Source organism: Dendronephthya gigantea, unplaced genomic scaffold, assembly GCF_004324835.1.
Source record: "Dendronephthya gigantea isolate DGI-Jeju-01 unplaced genomic scaffold, DenGig_1.0 000109F, whole genome shotgun sequence".
Lineage (NCBI taxonomy): Eukaryota > Metazoa > Cnidaria > Anthozoa > Malacalcyonacea > Nephtheidae > Dendronephthya > Dendronephthya gigantea.
Window position 1 is genome coordinate 270,849 of NW_021163119.1, and position 18,908 is coordinate 289,756.

The following is an 18,908-nucleotide window of genomic DNA, read 5'->3' on the forward strand; positions in this document are numbered from 1 at the left end:
TATTTTCAGAATGTCATTTACAAGCGGTTCTTACCCGTTCTCCAGAAGGTTATTTCAGCGATGATGAGAAGAAAATCGCGGAGACGCTACTATCAAACCTTTCACCTTTTGTCGAGCCGAATTCTTACGAAGTTTCGGTTTTGCCGCGAGCAGTCTGGAAAGGCTTTCGTGTTATTACAGCTGTTGCTTTATCTAACGATTTGAAAAGTGTAGCAGTTGGAATAAAGAATTTTATCCAGTTGATATCCGTACCAACTTTAGTTCAAATTATGAAATATTCAACAAAATTGAAAGAAATTTCATGCTGTACATTTTCTCCAGACGACTCGCTCATATTATTTGGTAAACTGGAAACGGCGTTTAACATTGCTGGAAGAAAGGAAGTTCCATTTTTCCCTGGAAATGAAGAGACGTTCCTGTCCTGTGCATTTTCCCCTAACGGCAAAAGACTTGTGACTAGTGACGATTCAAACACCATTAAACTATGGGACGTTGCTAAACAAACGCTGCTGTCGTCGCTTTGTGCTGGATTTGGTGTTCGTCGGTGTTCTTTTAGCGTCACAGGGTTATTTATTATTGGAAATTCAGAATCTCAATCTTATCCGGGTTATACCTTTTGTGTTTGGAACGCCATCACATTGCAAAGAAGTGATAAGCGAAAATTATCTCACGGGGAAAGGGAGAAACCAGTTGTGTTAAAGAGTAGGAAATGTAAACGATGTTTTCAGCGAGGATTTGAGGAACCAAATTCTAAACATTTAGAAATAAGGTCAAATGACAAAGATAACGAAAAAAGTTGTATAATTTCGTGTCGGGGGATCTGCAAAGGTGTGGAGTGTATTTTTTGTACGGAGAAATTTTGTTATTCGAGTGGCGCAGAAAGTATTCCTTTGACCGCGACTGTCGCTTGGAACTATCTTGTTGCTTCTCCTCGAAGTAGTCTCATTGATCAATACAAAATGACTGCTTTAGAAGATAATCTTTCGCTCTATTCAGATAATGAAAAAATAATTGTCTTTAAGACATTAGCTCCTAAACAAGAGCAATCATGTCTGTCACTAGCAACGTTCGTTTATTCGAGTTCTTTTTCTCCTGACGGTTCTCGACTTGCATCCTGCAACTCAGATGGATATATCAACGTATGGAATGTCTATACCAGCCAAGTTGAACAACGTTTCAAAAGCAGTCAATGTGGGTCAATGTTTTTATGCTGGTGGTCGGAAGATTTCTTGTTTGTGATTAGTGAATTTAACAGGATTCCCAAATTAACGCGATACCCGGTAGATGACAATCTAGAGATCGTGTTTACTCACAGTCAGGACGTGGTGCTAGACGACTTTTTTGAATTCAGGCTAGAGGGATACTCTGATTTCCTAGAATTAAAGGTTTGTTTTTCTGAAGGCTTTGTCAGCTGGGTATGGAATGAATCCGTGAAAGTTCTCGATGTCAGAGATGTTGATGGTCCTGTAATGATCAATTTGCTTGGAATTGAGCCTGAGATGGGAGTGGAAATCTCGCCCGGTGGTGCCTTTATTTCTGGTTGTAATAAGAATAAATGTTATATTTGGAAAAGAAATACCGAAAACCCAACTTCGTATGAAGTCTTTTATCGCCGTGACGCTGGCGGGTCTGAAGGATTGTCTTATCTCGTAATTTTCAGTAACGATTCCAAAGTCGCAATAGTCATGCACAGGAGATTTTATAAGAGTCAGATAATTGATCTGGACACTGGTGATTCTCAAAATATAACTGCTGTATTCCAGCCTACTCTTTATTTGAAGTCATTTTGTATTCACAAGAGTAGAATTGTATTAACTTTATATGAATACCTGATAACATTTTTTGACATGGACGCTGGTGCGATTCTCAGCACTTCCTATCAACGATACTTGAACACTTTTAGGCCAAGCCAAACAATTCAACTTTCCCCAAAAGAGGACGTGCTGGCTTTTCCTGACTACAAAGGCGATATGGTGTTTCTTCGACTGTCTATTCCACAAAAGCAACGGGCAGTTTGCCTCGTGATATGATATTAAGCGAGATGCAGTAGTCAATCCTTTCTTTAACCGGAATAAAGTCGTCTTGCGGAAAAAGGTTTAGACTGCTTTTAGGAAAATCTACACAAAATATTTTCTTACATGTTGGGTTTCCCGGCAAGTTGTTTATACCAATTAAATGCGAATATCTTTGTTCTTAAAAATAACTGAAGTGAATTCGTTCACACGAGGACTAAAAACAAGAGAAGTAGATTTAGTTGATAAAGAATTTGTTATGAACGACAAATGTTTTGAAACTCGGATTTTTGTTAGGATATTTTATAATTAATTTAGTAAACAATAACATGAAAAACTATCATCAAGAACATTGTTTTCGGGCAGCGGCTAGACTTTGCTTGGAGCTGGTCTAGAATGGAGAAGTAAGACACCTCCTTCCCTCCGTTTTTCTGGGAGTTCACCTTGGGCAAGTGATAGCACTCCCTTGCCTCCCTAACTGGGGTTACAGTTTGTTAAACAAAACAAAGATGATATCTTGAATACACCTGCAAGAAACAAGTCCTAAAAAACTGTGACTAATGCCAGTCGTATGATGGTGTTGTTTAAGATGTTCATTATGGTAGTTACAGTCATGTTGGTAGTGATAATTCTCATCTATATCATGGTTGTGATTGTGCTGGTTTCTACGATGGTGCTGATAGTAATTGTGCTGGTGATGAAAATAATGGTAGAAATTGTAGTAACTATATTAGCTATATGTATTTTGTTCACGAAGTTTGATGCTGATGAGAAAGAAAGATAACGGGACTATGCACTAGAACGATGATTGGGGGGGGGGGGTGGGGGTTTGGGGTGAGTATTCATATATTCGGTTGTGCCGGACGGATTCCTTTTGTCAGTGTAATAGCTTAGAATGGAAATTCGTCCGGCAGAACTGAATATATGAATAAACAACACCACATTTATCGTTCTAGTTTCGCCCGTAATGGAACTACAAGAACTATATGTACATTACATTACGTTCGTTTTTTGCTGGGAAGGAAGATATTTATGGTCTGAAGTGGAGCTGGAAAATTGTAAAAATTTGACTGAAATGTGTATAATATTATGTTCAAGACATCTGATGTTCATGAAAAAGAAGGTCACGAAACAACACAACAATTATGTCTTATATAGGCGTGTTTCAAACCTCGTTTTTTTTATCTTTAATGCGTTCAACATTGCGAATTTAGAAACCCTACAGATGGTCGGTATCATAATTTAATATACTCTAGCTTATATTTTTTTTAACAGTATAGATAGTTTTTTTGTAAACAAACTAACATCAAGTGGTAAAATAGGATATTTTTACTTCGAACGTGCCTGGTCCACACAAGAACACATGACAAGAATATTGCTTAATATTTAAATATTTGCCTTCTACCAGCATGTAATTTGCATAGATTTGTAATTTTGTAAACCATTTCATGATTTCACTTTGTTGACTGTTGTTGAAATTCTTATTTCGGTGTTTGTCTTACATCCCTAAAGTTGTCTTGTGTGATATCAATAATTATACCAAGTACCTCTAAAGTTGTGTCGTTTGATATCAACTTGAAGGTAATTATACCAAGTACCAGGGTTGTTAAAAACTAATGGTATGTCTGTATTTGGCTACTTTATTTATCCAACCCTGCCAAGAACAATATTTGTCTGGAGACTAGATCAAAACATGGTCTGAGTAAACTTGATATTTGTTTCTTTTTTGTGAACGTTTATGAACTTTCTACACATTGAAGACAAAATTATTTTTCTGTTAGCATCGGACCGTAGATCAGTTAACTTTATAAATGTATTTTGTGAACTAGTTTGAGGCTGGGATGACTATTAAAATGCTGAAGATAAGAGGCAGTCTCCTTTTCAGGCAAGATGCATTTTGCGCTCTCCAATTAAAACCGTGAGATATTCAAAATCATCCAGGGACCACACAGAGAGAGAGAGATAGTTTTATGTTTTGAAAGTTTTCCTCGGTTTTTCTGTTCCGCACCGAATTTGCAAGGAATGTTTCAAAACTTCAACAGTGGATCCGACAGATTTGAATTTTCCTATTGTTGTCATTTCTCTCATGCAGGAATTCCAGCAATGTCGAAACAATGGGAAAAAATGTGGTTCTTCCAATCACTTTTCACTGCGTTCCCACGGTACCAGATCGGCTCGTCACGACATCTTTGTTTGCCCTTAAGCCTGATTCTTATATGTCACCGACGGTCGGCGATGTATTGTTTGTGGTCGTTGACGAAGTAACAAAGCACTTTATTCTTCAGTGATCACCGACAATAGTCATCGCTGACCGTCGGTGACAGATGAGAATCAGGCTTTATGAAATAACGATAATTAGAAAATGATTATTAATTTGATAGATTTGGTATATTTATTCAGGACACAGCTGTCTTTCATTAATTAACTTCAAAATTCGACCTGGTCCGATAGTAATCCGGTACCTTGTCAACGGGGCTTTAAGTGTTTTTCATACGCAGGTACACCCACGGAAGAATGCTTTAACATTATTATTATCTACCAAAATTGGCGGAACCTCGATCTTAACTGAGTTTCTCACTTCTCTATGCTCTCCCCAGTGTTTTAAAGGCGGTATTATTTGAGCGGTTATCTCAAAAATATATGATTTAGATATATCGTTCCAGGTTTCTAACTTTAGTTCGCTGAGCCATACAGCTCAGTGGCCACACCCAAAACCTCACCCAGTTCCTGTTTTTCTTTGCAATTGAGTCTTTGCATTTCTTCAAAGTCTGTGTTTGTTATTTGTCAAAATGATCGTATTCTTGCACTAGAAGCTCCCAAAGTGATCCTGATTCGTCGTGGGTGATCAACTTATTCATTGGGAAAGTGTTGATTTAGTGTTTGAACAAAACTAAAGTTATTTTAACAAGCTTTATCCAGGCGGACAAGCCCCAAGACAAAGGCATACGGCTTCGGAGCAGTCGTGATTGCCGAAGGTAATCAAGATATGTTTTCTCTCATATTGCGATATACGAATGCGTCTTTGTCTATTTTGCTATAAATAACAATGTTTTGACGGGATGATTTGGTTTATATTTCTGTTTCACGTAGTTTATTGCACATTGTTGCTTTGTATATACATATTTGCTTTTGTATAATAATAGTCAACAGAAATATTCACAATCTGATTTAGCTGGGTACGGGAAGAATTTATTTTTCAACGTTTTGTAGTTAATATCGTATGCAAAATAATACAATAGTCAGCGCTATCGTTTTGTTTCATGAATTCTGCTATAATATGGTCATTATATTAAAACACATCTAATTTCCAATTTACACAGTGCTCCCCTAGTTTTAATAACGCAGGAAATCAATTTTAAAACATTCACTAATGAATTCATTTAGACCCAGAGACCAGAAATATCTTTCAGGGGGAATATCATCATTTCTTACATGTCCATTTTAAACATTTTATTCCACCTGCTAAGATGAAATTATTAGAGTTATCACAAATTAATTAGTTCAGTAAGTTCAACTTCAAATGGAATCACCCATTGTTAGGAAAATTGGAAACACATTTGTTTGAAACTATTGTGGGACTGGATAATTATCACATAACCAGTAAATCATTAGATGAGAATTTTATTAGAATCTTTTTGCCCATCCAAGAGGGTGTAATTCCTCCATAGTCAAGCCATTATTTTTTTTTTCCTTTCTTGTCCTAAAAATCTAATCCATGCCAAATATGCATGTTTATGGCAGGGGAACTCCCCAGTTGGTGCAAAGGGGGAAAATGTTTTCCCAAATGGGTTTCCCCTCAGAAGCAACCTTCAAATCACAGAATAAAGATCAAATTTTATAATATTTTTCATGACACATTATTCATACTGTAGTCTCATTAAGATTTATAGGTTAAGACTCACTTGATCACACAGGTCAAACAATATATGGTGCATCAATTGGGTGAAATCAAACACAATCCAATGGAGATTTTTCATAATATATTGTAAATTCTAAATTGATTGGATTCTGATTAGATTACAGTTAAACTATTATACAAACAAACTTAATCACAACTCACAGTACCTGAAGAGTCAATCTCCACTGATTGTCAAACTATCCTTCTCTCTCGTACATTTGTCTCACAATGGACCTGATATTCTTATGTTCTCTGTTTACACTAACACCTAATCACTAATTCAATCACATCTCATGCAAATCAAATAGGATCATGCTAGATTTATATTTATTTAAACTATGAAATAATTGATAAGCAAAATAATCTAATAATAATAACTGAAAAAATCAAACCATATGTAAACTGTGTGATCCAGAGATGATAAAATTAAAAGTCTCATACCACTCTGATTTCCTAACAGTGTTATTCAGACAGAATTCATAAAACTTTCAAATGTTTCTTGCATGCCCTTACAAAAATGTTCTATAGAATATTCCATTAAAATTGTCTACTGAATATCCTATAGAATATTCTAAGGGATTTTGGAACCTATTCTATGGAACGTTCTACAACATGTTCTATAGCACCTTTAATAGAATATTCTATAACATAAGCCATGTTGTATAGAATATTCAATAGAATATGCTTCAGAACATTCATTAGAATGTTCTATAGAATACTTGTATTCTATGGAACATTCTAACACATATTCTATGACATCCTGTATGAAATGTTCCATAAAATATTTTTAATCGATGGAATATTCCATTAATGATCCTATTGAATATGTGATAAAATGTTCCATAGAATATGTATTCTATAGCATATTTTATAGCATAATCTATCAAATATGCTATTGGATGATAAATGGTATATTCAACATTTGTCCATGTTTTGACTTTGAAATATATCACTTTATAAAAACATAATCAAAAATTCTTTCTGCTAAGAGTGAGACATACAAACAAATAAAATATTCCCAAATATATGTAACAAATTTATTTACTTAAAGTTCAATTGATGCAAAGATTTAATGAAAATGCCTTGCTTAAATTACATGTAAATAAATCTAGAGATTAAAGAAATTGAAATACATATATTATACAACAAAGAATAAAAAACAAGTCCTATAAGTGTCCATATAACTTTAATCTGCATGTAGAACTCTAGTTCTGGTAATTAAGTCTGTCAAACAATCATTTTGTTTCGTGGATAAAACAACTGCAGCCGGTTGTTTGAAGGCTGTTTAGCTTAAATGGTAGTGAAAATTAAGTGAAAATTATATACATTTCACACATTTTGAGGAGGATTCAATTGAAATATTATGCACTAAGTAATTGAAAACAATATGGTGTCACTCAAATTGAAATATTTTAGCTTGGTTTTTTATAAATGTAAAAATTTATTCAATATTTTCAAGATAAAATTATTACCATACTGCAGTTTTCCCACCAAATAAAATGACTGTGCAAGAAAATAGCAAAAATATAACTAGGCTATTATACTAAATATATTTACATGTACAGAACATGTAAATAGTAGAAAATGGAATGTCATATAGTTACTGATGTCCAGATGCTTTCAACTTGGTTTTCCCAACTTGCACAATATTATTAATCTTTGATGCCATAACTTGTCATATGTCAGCCTCTTTTCCCTCAAACCTTTTTGCACCATACTTTAGACACAGCTAGAAAAGGTAAAACTCATCAATAACTGAACCAAGATGTTTATATAAGATATATTAACTTAGACCAGACATAATTACTAACAATTATACTGCTTACCATATATACTCTTAACTTTCTCTTGCTCTGGTTTTGCATTCTTTTCTTTGAATTAAGCTAGGAATTTGAAGCCTTTCCAGTGATGGAATGAGAGCAAAGTTGTTCTTGCTTCCACAGCACTGCATAAACAAAATCTTTCACATTTAATATTGCTTTAATAGAGCTCCATTTTGACCTTTGGTTAGTGTGATGTTTGGACAAAAGGAAATCTGTAAATTTTAACAGTAAATACACAATTAAACACTTGAGACCAAGCTTATATTTAATTCAATTTTAATGATATATAAAATTTATCTAGAGCTAGTGCAAATGTCTTGACAGAAATAATTTTTAGTTGGAATGGCTCTATTTATAGTGGTATAAATAAAAGGTGTAAATAAAAAGTTCAAATAGAAAGTTTAATCTAAAGGTGAATAAAAAATTATGCCTATACAAACATATAGCATTTATAGCATATACAAAACACACTCACCACTGAATTCCAATACCTTAGCTACACATGTTGTTGTAGATGGGTCAATGAACTTTTGATTATTTTCTTAACTTTAGAAATTTCTCATTGCCATGGCCTTTCTTTCTCACGATCCTAGTCACCTTTCAGGCATTCACAAAATTATCCATATCTTCTGATTTTTCTCGCAAAATTTCACCACCTTCCCAGCGCGTTTCACCACCCTCCTATGATTCCTCTTTGACAAATTCAAAGAATGCGTATTTCATGTTAAAATACGAAAGAAAAACGCACTAAATTCTACCAGTATCAGTTATATAAAACGTTGAATCAACGGATGACAAACTACATACAAAGACGCGCTAAAAATTTGAAAATAACGCGTGGCGGTTAAACAAGTCCCACATAACCTTGCGGGCTTGTTTGGGCAAAACGCCCGCCATCTAACCTGCGAACGGGCATATTATGAAACAGATATGAGATATGTCATATGTGTGAAATATTCGTGATTTGTCTTTACAAAACGAATGATTTCTGCTGAGAATTTTAACTTTAAGACTTTAAAAGTATGTTGAGAGAACCTTACAAAAAATGCGAATATAATTCTCGACCAATGAATAGTGTACTAAAAATGTTATATTTTAAATTGCATAAAAGTCTCATTCTGTATAACATATATTCTATAGAATATTGTGTACAGCATGTTCTATAGAATATATTATTGGATATTTAATGTGAATGTGCAATAGAATATTCTATAGCATCTCTAAATTCTATAGAATATTGTGTACAGCATGTTCTATAGAATATATTATTGCATGTTTAATGTGAATGTGCAATAGAATATTCTATAGCATCTCTAAATTCTATAGAATATGGCAATGGAATATGCTATATGATAAGAAGTCCTATAGAATATTCTATGGGATTTAGAATATGTTATAGCATATTCTATAGGATTCTATAGAACATTTTCGTAAGGGTGTGCATGAGAACTAAAATACTACTGTATTTGCAAAATAATTTGTGTGACAAGGCTCTACACTTGCGACTTCAATCTCGTCAGAGAAAACCCATTTATTAATATTAATTTTAAAAAAGTTGCTGTAAATGATCTGCATATGTTCACTGGTTGACTGGAAGGTTTATCAGGTCAGGTTGATTGGGATGTATTCAACTTTTCAATGCATTATTCACCACATGAAAAAGAGTTGGGCATTTCACATAATGGCATCAAATGTGGTATAACTACTGCCTAAAATAGACGAAACACTTCTCAACGTTTCGACCTGAGGGCCTTCGTCTGGAGAGTTAGAATGAAAGTAAATAGGGGAGAACACATGTTTTGTAAGGGGGAAAAACACGTGATAAAAATGGGCCAATAGAAAATAAAAAGTCAAAACAACGCCTGGCTCTGGGCTAAGAATAGCCCGCAATGAGAGAAGCCTGATCAGCAACGAAAACATATTACAACTATTGACATATATAATTATACGTATATATGTATACGTGCAGTACATACATTATACGTATGAAGCAACGATTATTAGTAAATGCTTATTAATTTGATAGATTTGGTATATTTACTCAGGGCTCAGATATTAGAAAACACCGCTGTTTCTCATGAGCTTCAAAATTTGACCTGATGGTAATCCAATACAGTGTGAACAGCTTTAAGCCTTTTTCATGCGCACGTAAACCTAAAATTGTTAACTTATCGCCAGAATAATATGATGTTATCGATGATATGATGTTATATGATGCAACAAATTTTCAGACTACAGTTTAAGACTCTCGTAGACGAATATGTCGAACATAAACAAAATCACGCCTTACTTAAGTGCATCGAAAACGAGAAAATATCCTGGAAAATATTTATGTGGCAAAAAGCGCGTGTACAAGAGCTGTTTTCTGGTTAATACCCTGTATTTATAATAACAGACGGATGATGCGTCTCTATAGTCACAACATATGGTTTTGACCATGCATGTAGATTATCACATTCTAAATTTTGAACTAGTACGTTTGTGATTATAAATGATTTATCAACAACACCGTAAAGTAGACATGTTTGGTTGTATGTGCATGTAGGTGCAGAACAGCGCTGTGGCGTCGTATTGAATAAACTTGCATTATTAAATGCCTGGCACTGCACAGCGCTTCGTCGCGTTGTGGTCTTGTGTGATACTGATACTGGAAAAACATTCCTCGCTTCTTTTAAACCTGCTATTCTAAGATATTTCAGGTTATCGCCATAATACTCATTTTATTTATTTATATCTAAGACCCTGAATCTATCTTCTATATATATACAATAATTCGGGATTAACTAACTCAACATTCCCAGAAGCGAAATGTTTATTTTATATACTATAATCGACCATTTTTTACAATGAAATCAATAATATGAACTTTCTGCTAATGAAAATGACCCCCTAAAAATACAAATTCCATAACTACATGAAACTCGCACAGAAAGGTGCATGGCAGTTTTAAATTAATTATGATTTTTGGCACTTCACTCGATGCAGGTAAATTCTAGAGGTTTTAAAGGGTCTTATTTTCGAGTGGAATTGTACACACTTCAAATTCAAGCCAGTAACAGTTGATGGAAAAATGAGTCAACTATCGGTTCTCTGGCAGGAATCGAAATGCTCAAGAGAAAATTTAATTTAAAAATTAAACGAGACTTATCTGTAAGTTGAAGTTTGATTTGAATTATACAACGTCATCAGTCCTGAGCGAAAGAGTAACATGAGAAGCACACGCTCGCTTTCCTAGCCATATTTTAAAGACAGCCAACTCGCTGATTCTTACACGGAACGAAGAAGTATCGGGAGGGACAACTCTCCACAATGAAGGGAGGACATGTTACTCCTTCGTTCAGGACTGATGACGTTATATAATTCAAATCAAACTTCAACTTACAGGTAGCTAAGTTTCGTTTAATTTTCAAATTATATACGTCATCAGTCTACGTCACTACGGAGTAGCATGAGAATTGAAAGATGTGAGGGTCAGCTGGTTGCAAGATGAAAGTGAATCCCAACCATCTCAGTGTTTGATACACCGTCTTAATAGTTTATTATCAGAGCTATACAAGATATATAAGTCATTCGCGATCATTGTTGTCCTCGCTATTAAAGTGATTAAGTATGCTGTTTCCAAAATTGGCGACGATTGGTTTATTATAATGTTTGGCAAATGTTTCTACATTTGTCCAACCGCCAGCTTTAAGTACGTCCTTAAGGGACAACCCAGATAGGAATCCGTAAGACGAGGACGCTGTCCGGCTACTGTGAGCTGAGAAATTGTTTATGTCGATGCCTGAGCCTTTGAGGACACGTTTGACCCAACGACCAATTGTGGAATTTGTAACCGGTTTAAATGATTTGACGTAACTTAGTAGCAATTTGGAATCAGCTCTCATAGGTTTAGTTTTAATAATATAGTGTTTAATATGGGCTTCAGGGCAGAGGCGGATGTCCTCGGAATAGCTTTTAACCTTGATAGGCGGGAGGTGTTTTCCCGCCTTCGTGGTTTTTAGTTTCTCGCGTATTGTAAAAATAATTCCATCATCAGTTTCCTGCATGAAATCGAGGTTTAAAGATAAGGTTTGGCATCGTTGTGCAGTTAAAAGAGCCAATAAAGTTAGTTTTTTCGTCAATATTAATAGAGGTAGCTTCTCCATGGCAGGCAGGTACTGCATGTATTTAAGAACTGTGCCCACCTCCCATACGATCGAGTATTGGGGGAGGGATGGTTTAAGCTCGAATATATCTTTGAGAAATCGGCTCACCAAAGGGTGTTCGCCAAACGTTCGCTCGCTATTTGGAGTTATCACTGCAGATAGTGCAGACCGCGCTGTGTTAATGACACTGTAGCCTACTTCTTGTTTGTATAAGAATGTAAGAAATTCGAGCCCATCCTGCATGTTGGCTCGTTCCATATTTATATCATTGTTTTTGCAAAGTCTAATCGATTTTAAAAGATAACACTGGTATTGTTTCCCTGTTGCCTGGCGCCATGAAGCTATTATAATATTAACTGTTGCATCCGATAACCCTTGGGCAATTAGCTGTTGCCGGATAAGTGGCAGACTAGCAGCACCAGCGACTTGTGTAGGGGGTGTAACTCCCGAGGTTGGCGGGGTAATTTCAACAGGTTTCTCCCCGGACCCACGCGTGCAGAGGGTTGTCTTCACATTTGCATGGCTTTGGCGTACCAGGGTTGTGTTGGCCAGTCTGGCACTATCACTACCCCCGTACCTCCTTCCTCTTGGATTTTTTGCAGTAATGCGGCCATGACACTAAATGGAGGGAAGGCATAGAACTGGAATTTAGCCAGGTTAATTTTGAATGCATCTACCGCGATTGCACCTGGGTCAGGTTGGTATGATACATAGGTAGGAAATTGAGTATTAAGGACAGAAATGAGCTAATATCTGTCTAGTAGCTAATATCTGGCGCTTGTGTATATAATAATTTGTGTTATCCGACTATCCCGCGAAAAGCTAGATTTTGAAATAAAGCCTGAAAAGGACTAACTATAATAAACCATTACTAAATTACTCTACCTTACTCACATAACCAAGCGATATAAGTCTTGCTAGAACAGTAAGCTTGAAGGATGCGTAGTTGCTGTTTAACAAATCCTCAGCGATGAAGAAATTTGATGTTGCGGCTAAGAAAGCGTGTTCACGCCGCGGTGTACAATGGGTAGGAAAGCGAGCGCGTGCTTCTCATGGTACTCCGTAGTGACGTAGACTGATGACGTATATAATTGCTTTTGAAATGAATAAGACGTCTCCAGACAGTTTAGGTAAACTAAATAATTCAATAATAGAAATATTTTGTTTTTCTTTTTATCACATGCGTACCAGGCTACTAATACGAATTCATGTATTTCTTGTTTGTTTCAAGTGCAAATACATGCCTTATGCCATATAATAACCTTTTTATTAACCTCGCTTTCTCGGTCTTTACCGAGGATTATCGGACTTCGATCTTTTTGTACAAACTTCGCTCTTAATTCGAGCTCGGTCTGTTCAAAAAGACCTCGGTCCGATATTTCTCGGTAAAGACCTCGCGCTCGGTTAATAAGAAGTTATTATTCTTATTAGAAAATGTCGGTATTTAGTTTTGTCTTCAAATGTCCTTAAATGGCCACGATACGAGGCTGAAACAGATGATGTTAGTTATATATACGGGAGTAAAGTTCTGTGATGTTTCTGTGATGTATACAGTTATAGAAACACGCGTAAGAGTTTGGGAGAACGAGAAATAATGAGATGAGTGGGTTTTCCACGTTATGTTATTTATCTGCGAAATATCCACAAACTTACAACCTTAAAAATCAAATCTGTTTCATGATTCCAAGATGCAACGACAACAGATCTAAGAAAACTTATATTATAACAAATCTTAGAATTAAGAATGATGCTAAATTTTAATGTTTTTTATTCTATGACCGAACAGAATGTATAGTTAGTTTTTATATAACCACAGTTTAAACTAGTTATTAGAATGTTTGCTATAAATTATAGATACATTCTTAATGATACCTACTTTTTATTTATTTGCGAAAATCATGTGTATTTCAGCTTTAGGGCTGCGAAGTGATTTGTTTTAGTAAACAGTAATAATAATATTCATTCTATCAAACAAAATTGAGGGTTTGTATACGATCTGAAATATAAATATGGTCTCCCGCTTCGTGGTCGTGAGATTTTTGTAATGACGCATCAGCACTCCACTCAGTACAATTACCATTATAAATACGCATCCCACGTGACACTCACATGACATTCTAGCCGCTGATTGGGTGGGTTAAAGTTACAATCAGAATTTTTTCTTTCCAGGTTTTAAATCTACATTTCAGTCCATCTGTCCGTTATCCTTCCTGAGAATTTTGACCATGTAGTGGAATCGTCGCTTTGAAGATTTGAGAAGGTACGTTTGTGTCAGTGTTGGTTACTTTCTTCGAATATTAACAACATGAGTGTCTATTGTATTCTATTGAGTGGCATAGTACAGAGCTATGACGTCATTACGTTCTTCGAATATTAACAGTATGAGTGTCTATTGTATTCTATTGAGTGGCATAGTACAGAGCTGTGACGTCATTACGTTCTTCGAATATTAACAGTACGAGTGTCTATTGTATTCTATTGAGTGGCACAGTACAGAGCTGTGACGTCATTACGTTCTTCGAATATTAACAGTATGAGTGTCTATTGTATTCTATTGAGTGGCACAGTACAGAGCTGTGACGTCATTACGTCCTTCGAATATTAACAGTATGAGTGTCTATTGTATTCTATTGAGTGGCATAGTACAGAGCTGTGACGTCATTACGTTCTTCGAATATTAACAGTACGAGTGTCTATTGTATTCTATTGAGTGGCATAATACAGAGCTGTGACGTCATTACGTTCTTCGAATATTAACAGTATGAGTGTCTATTGTATTCTATTGAGTGGCATAGTACAGAGCTGTGACGTCATTACGTTCTTCGAATTTTAACAGTATGAGTGTCTATTGTATTCTATTGAGTGGCACAGTACAGAGCTGTGACGTCATTACGTTCTTCGAATATTAACAGTATGAGTGTCTATTGTATTCTATTGAGTGGCATAGTACAGAGCTGTGACGTCATTACGTTCTTCGAATTTTAACAGTATGAGTGTCTATTGTATTCTATTGAGTGGCACAGTACAGAGCTGTGACGTCATTACGTTCTTCGAATATTAACAGTATGAGTGTCTATTGTATTCTATTGAGTGGCATAGTACAGAGCTGTGACGTCATTACGTTCTTCGAATTTTAACAGTATGAGTGTCTATTGTATTTTATTGAGTGGCACAGTACAGAGCTCTGACGTCATTACGTTCTTCGAATATTAACAGTATGAGTGTCTATTGTATTCTATTGAGTGGCATAGTACGGAGCTGTGACGTCATTACGTTCTTCGAATATTAACAGTATGAGTGTCTATTGTATTCTATTGAGTGGCATAGCACAGAGCTGTGACGTCATTACGTTCTTCGAATATTAACAGTATGAGTGTCTATTGTATTCTATTGAGTGGCATAGTACAGAGCTATGACGTCATTATGTTCTTCGAATATTAACAGTATGAGTGTCTATTGTATTCTATTGAGTGGTATAGTACAGAGCTGTGACGTCATTACGTTCTTCGAATATTAACAGTATGAGTGTCTATTGTATTCTATTGAGTGGTATAGTACAGAGCTGTGACGTCATTACGTTCTTCGAATATTAACAGTATAACGCGATTGCGAGGCTCAGGGGCTGAAACATGACAATTATCAAACACTAAACAGCAAATAAGGCAGATTAGTTTTTCTGAGACTAAATACAGTTTTATTTTAACAAACTCGATTCTTATATATTTTAACAGACTCGAGCGCCTGATAGTACTGCATAGACTTACGAAAATATAATAATCCAGCTTAACTGGTTACATGCTGAGGAAGCACAGCCATTAGTCTGAGAAGAGAAATGTTTTATGAAGTGTTATTATGGTGTTTTATGGGATGAAGTGTTATTCGTAAAAATAGATTATCGAGAGTCGGCTGAAACAGCGTTTCAAAATTTTCGCTTGCACTAAATGGAATTTATAAAAAAAACCTTAATAAATCTTAAACACAATTAAGAGATATTTTCAGAAATTATTTGGCATCAAAATACATTTAGATCATACCATGTCTATAAATGAGAACAGGCTTTCAAAATTTATAATATCAAGATAAATCTCATTTCCGCACACAAATAAGACAGACGAACTGTTTATGGAAATTCTAAAATTAAGCTCATGTGAGTTTGTCATATGGGTGGTAGCAAGTCAGAAAGGTTACTCCTGAAACAAATATCTCTTCACAAAATTATTTTCACAAGAAATCCCTTCGTTTAACAATATCCTTGCGACTTATGTGAAAATCTCCTTCGTTTAACAATATCCTTGCGACTTATGTGAAAAATATGTGAAAATCTACTCCATCCCATTCTTTTTCTTGGTGTAACCTATATAATTAGTAGAACCATTTTGCTTACAGTAATAAACCCTATCTAATGCCATGGCTTCTGATGATCTGCAAGAAAAAGCAAATTTTGCAAGACTCAGTAGACTTTTAGTTGACAAAGGAACTGAGGCTTTGAGAAATACATTTGATACCATCCATCCACCTGTTAGTCTACCTGGAGTACTGGCTACAAACAAAACATCTCTTCAAAAGTTAAAACCTCGAGTTATTAATAATTCCCAGTGGGATTTACTGTTTCCTCCGTCTGGCAACCCACCAGATTCAAAAACCTTTGATGTCACATTACTTACAGTTCTATTCCGGAACATTTGTGGTTTTCCATCAACAGGATGGAGTGTAATGCCTCCGGATACTGATAGATCAACACAGGCGAATATCACAAGAATCAAGTGTTACAGAAATGAAGTTATTGCACAAGTAAAAACAACCAGAGTTGACAATTCAACATTTCAATCTTTGTGGAAAAAAATTGCCCAGGCATTGTTAGAATTGGGCATTCCACCGAGTGATGTCGACGATTTAGAAAAATGTCCGTTAGAACCTGAAGAATTAGAATGTTCCAGTGATTCACTAAGAGAATATGATGAAAAAAATGGTAAGTATAAACAAAATTAATTCGTACCCAGGCGGCAGCAGCAGTACTCAGCTACTATACAGAGATCAGTGGCCAAGAAAGCGTGAGCGCGCGGGGGTGTTTCTGGCAAATTGTGTCGATTTCTGGCAAATGTGATTTTAAAGTGCTTTTTTCTGTACTTTGATGAAAATTTCTAACAACTATGGACGCGCCGGAAGAAAGTCACCACATGAAGGTATTTAATGCTACCGTTTTGTTTTTCTTTATATTAATACGGCTATTTTTGAATATCCGATTAGCCAATTATCGTGTATTGGCTTTGTGGAATGTCACAGATGTCCTCTATTCTATAATTTCAATTAAATCAAATAATGTTTTCCTGGTTGGGAAAACGTACGCTAAAATGTAATAAGGGATTCTAAAAAGACAAAAACTGACATTCATCTATTGTATATTTTTGCGCACTATTTTGCATATTTATAAAATACCAGCCAAAGGCAGCAGTTTTTAATCCTGAATGATGTCGACATCTTTTCTGTTAAAATGTATGAATATGTTCTGCAATAGGAGAATTAAGTTCTGATGATATATTTTAATGCATCCTTTAAACAACTTTTTAAGAGTAAGAGTCAACAGCATTTAAGTATATGTTTATATTTTATATGACTGTTTATGATTAAGCTTAAGCAATGCTAACATATATTTTCTAGCCACTCATGATACAGCTGAATGTGAGGTTTATTAGGAGACATCAAGTAAATCAGTCAGTAATTCAGAAAAGCTTGGTTTTGGAAAACATCCATTGACACCAGAGGTTAGTTTGTGTTTATGAACTCAGAATATTTGGGTAATACTTCATATTGTAAAGAATATTTAGTATTAGTTTATTTTATACAGGGGGTTGAGCTTCAACGAACATTTAAAGAATATGCAGTCAGAGAAGAAATGAAATGGCATCCAAACGTGATGAAATTTTGGAGTACTGGGACAGTCCAAATGAAAATACGGAACAATTTTTGCTAATCGAAGATCAAAAAAGCATTTTTACCAGAAGCATTAATTAGGTCATTATTAATTTAACAAAAATAAGCAAAAGGAATGTTATGATTGGGGCTAAAGATTATGCAATGTTGCATGCTTGCTGAAAACACATAATATACTATACTGGTTTCCTTACTTAAAATAATAATAAAAGTTGAACAGACATTCTTTGTGCCGTTGTCAAGGCACTGAAGTGTTTATTTCTCGTGCATTTCTCCAGTAAATTATGCGCGCACATGCATTCATTCTGTAAAGGTAAGCAAATATTCGCGTTTGTGGCGGACTCTATGATGATGATGATCTACGCCAGTTTCTTCGAAGAATTACTTTTTTGGAGGGCTGTTCTCATGCAAGCAAAGAACTTCTGCCGAAAGAACCGAATACCTGACTTTCAAATACTTCAAATATCGCCTTATATACATCAAGCATGTCGCCATGTTTAATTCATTTTCTGCCAGAAGCTTCCTTCCTTAAAACCACTGCGCACCCCTGCGCGCTATAACGCTTTCTTTGGCCACCGATCTCCATATATTTAATAGCTTACTGCAACTTTTATCATAGGCAGCCCACACTTTGACTTGCGCGTGTGATACTCGCGCGCCTATCGCGCTTACGTTGTAATTTACTTCGAATATATATATAGGTATTAAAGAGTTTATCAAAACACTACAGGTATATGTTACGCTCAACGGTGAAAACGAACAAAAACTGAGAACAGTGTAGCTCGATACCTTGACTGGTGACTTAATTGGACGGCGAATAGCTCTATAGTTGGAAATCCATATTTGATAATAATGGATGAGAACGCTAATTGTGGGTTAATGCCATGATAAAACACATTTTCGGGTAACCTATTATTTGATGTTGTCGGCTTAAATTAGCATCGTCTGGTGTATGGCTTTATAGATTTAGCCTTTTTGTCTCTCTTCAGTTTGTGTGTCCCTATTTTCTGGCTGTGCTCAGATTTTATAGGCTTGGCTTGGGAGAGACCTAAAACTACAAGTCATTTCTCCTACGCAATACAGTGCGTTGTACAAGTCG

At 35.5% G+C, this 18,908-nt stretch overlaps 1 protein-coding gene across 1 annotated transcript in view; it reads left to right on the forward strand.

Annotated features, from left to right (window-relative positions):
* The window catches only part of LOC114535021, a 102,182-nt gene that overhangs the window by 79,978 nt on the left and 3,296 nt on the right, over nt 1-18,908 (forward strand). The window contains exons 2-3 of the mRNA XM_028556397.1: nt 14,048-14,138; nt 16,265-16,847. Coding sequence (XP_028412198.1) covers nt 16,286-16,847 — 562 coding nt within the window. The 5' untranslated portion in view covers nt 14,048-14,138; nt 16,265-16,285. The remainder of the gene's footprint in view (nt 1-14,047; nt 14,139-16,264; nt 16,848-18,908) is intronic.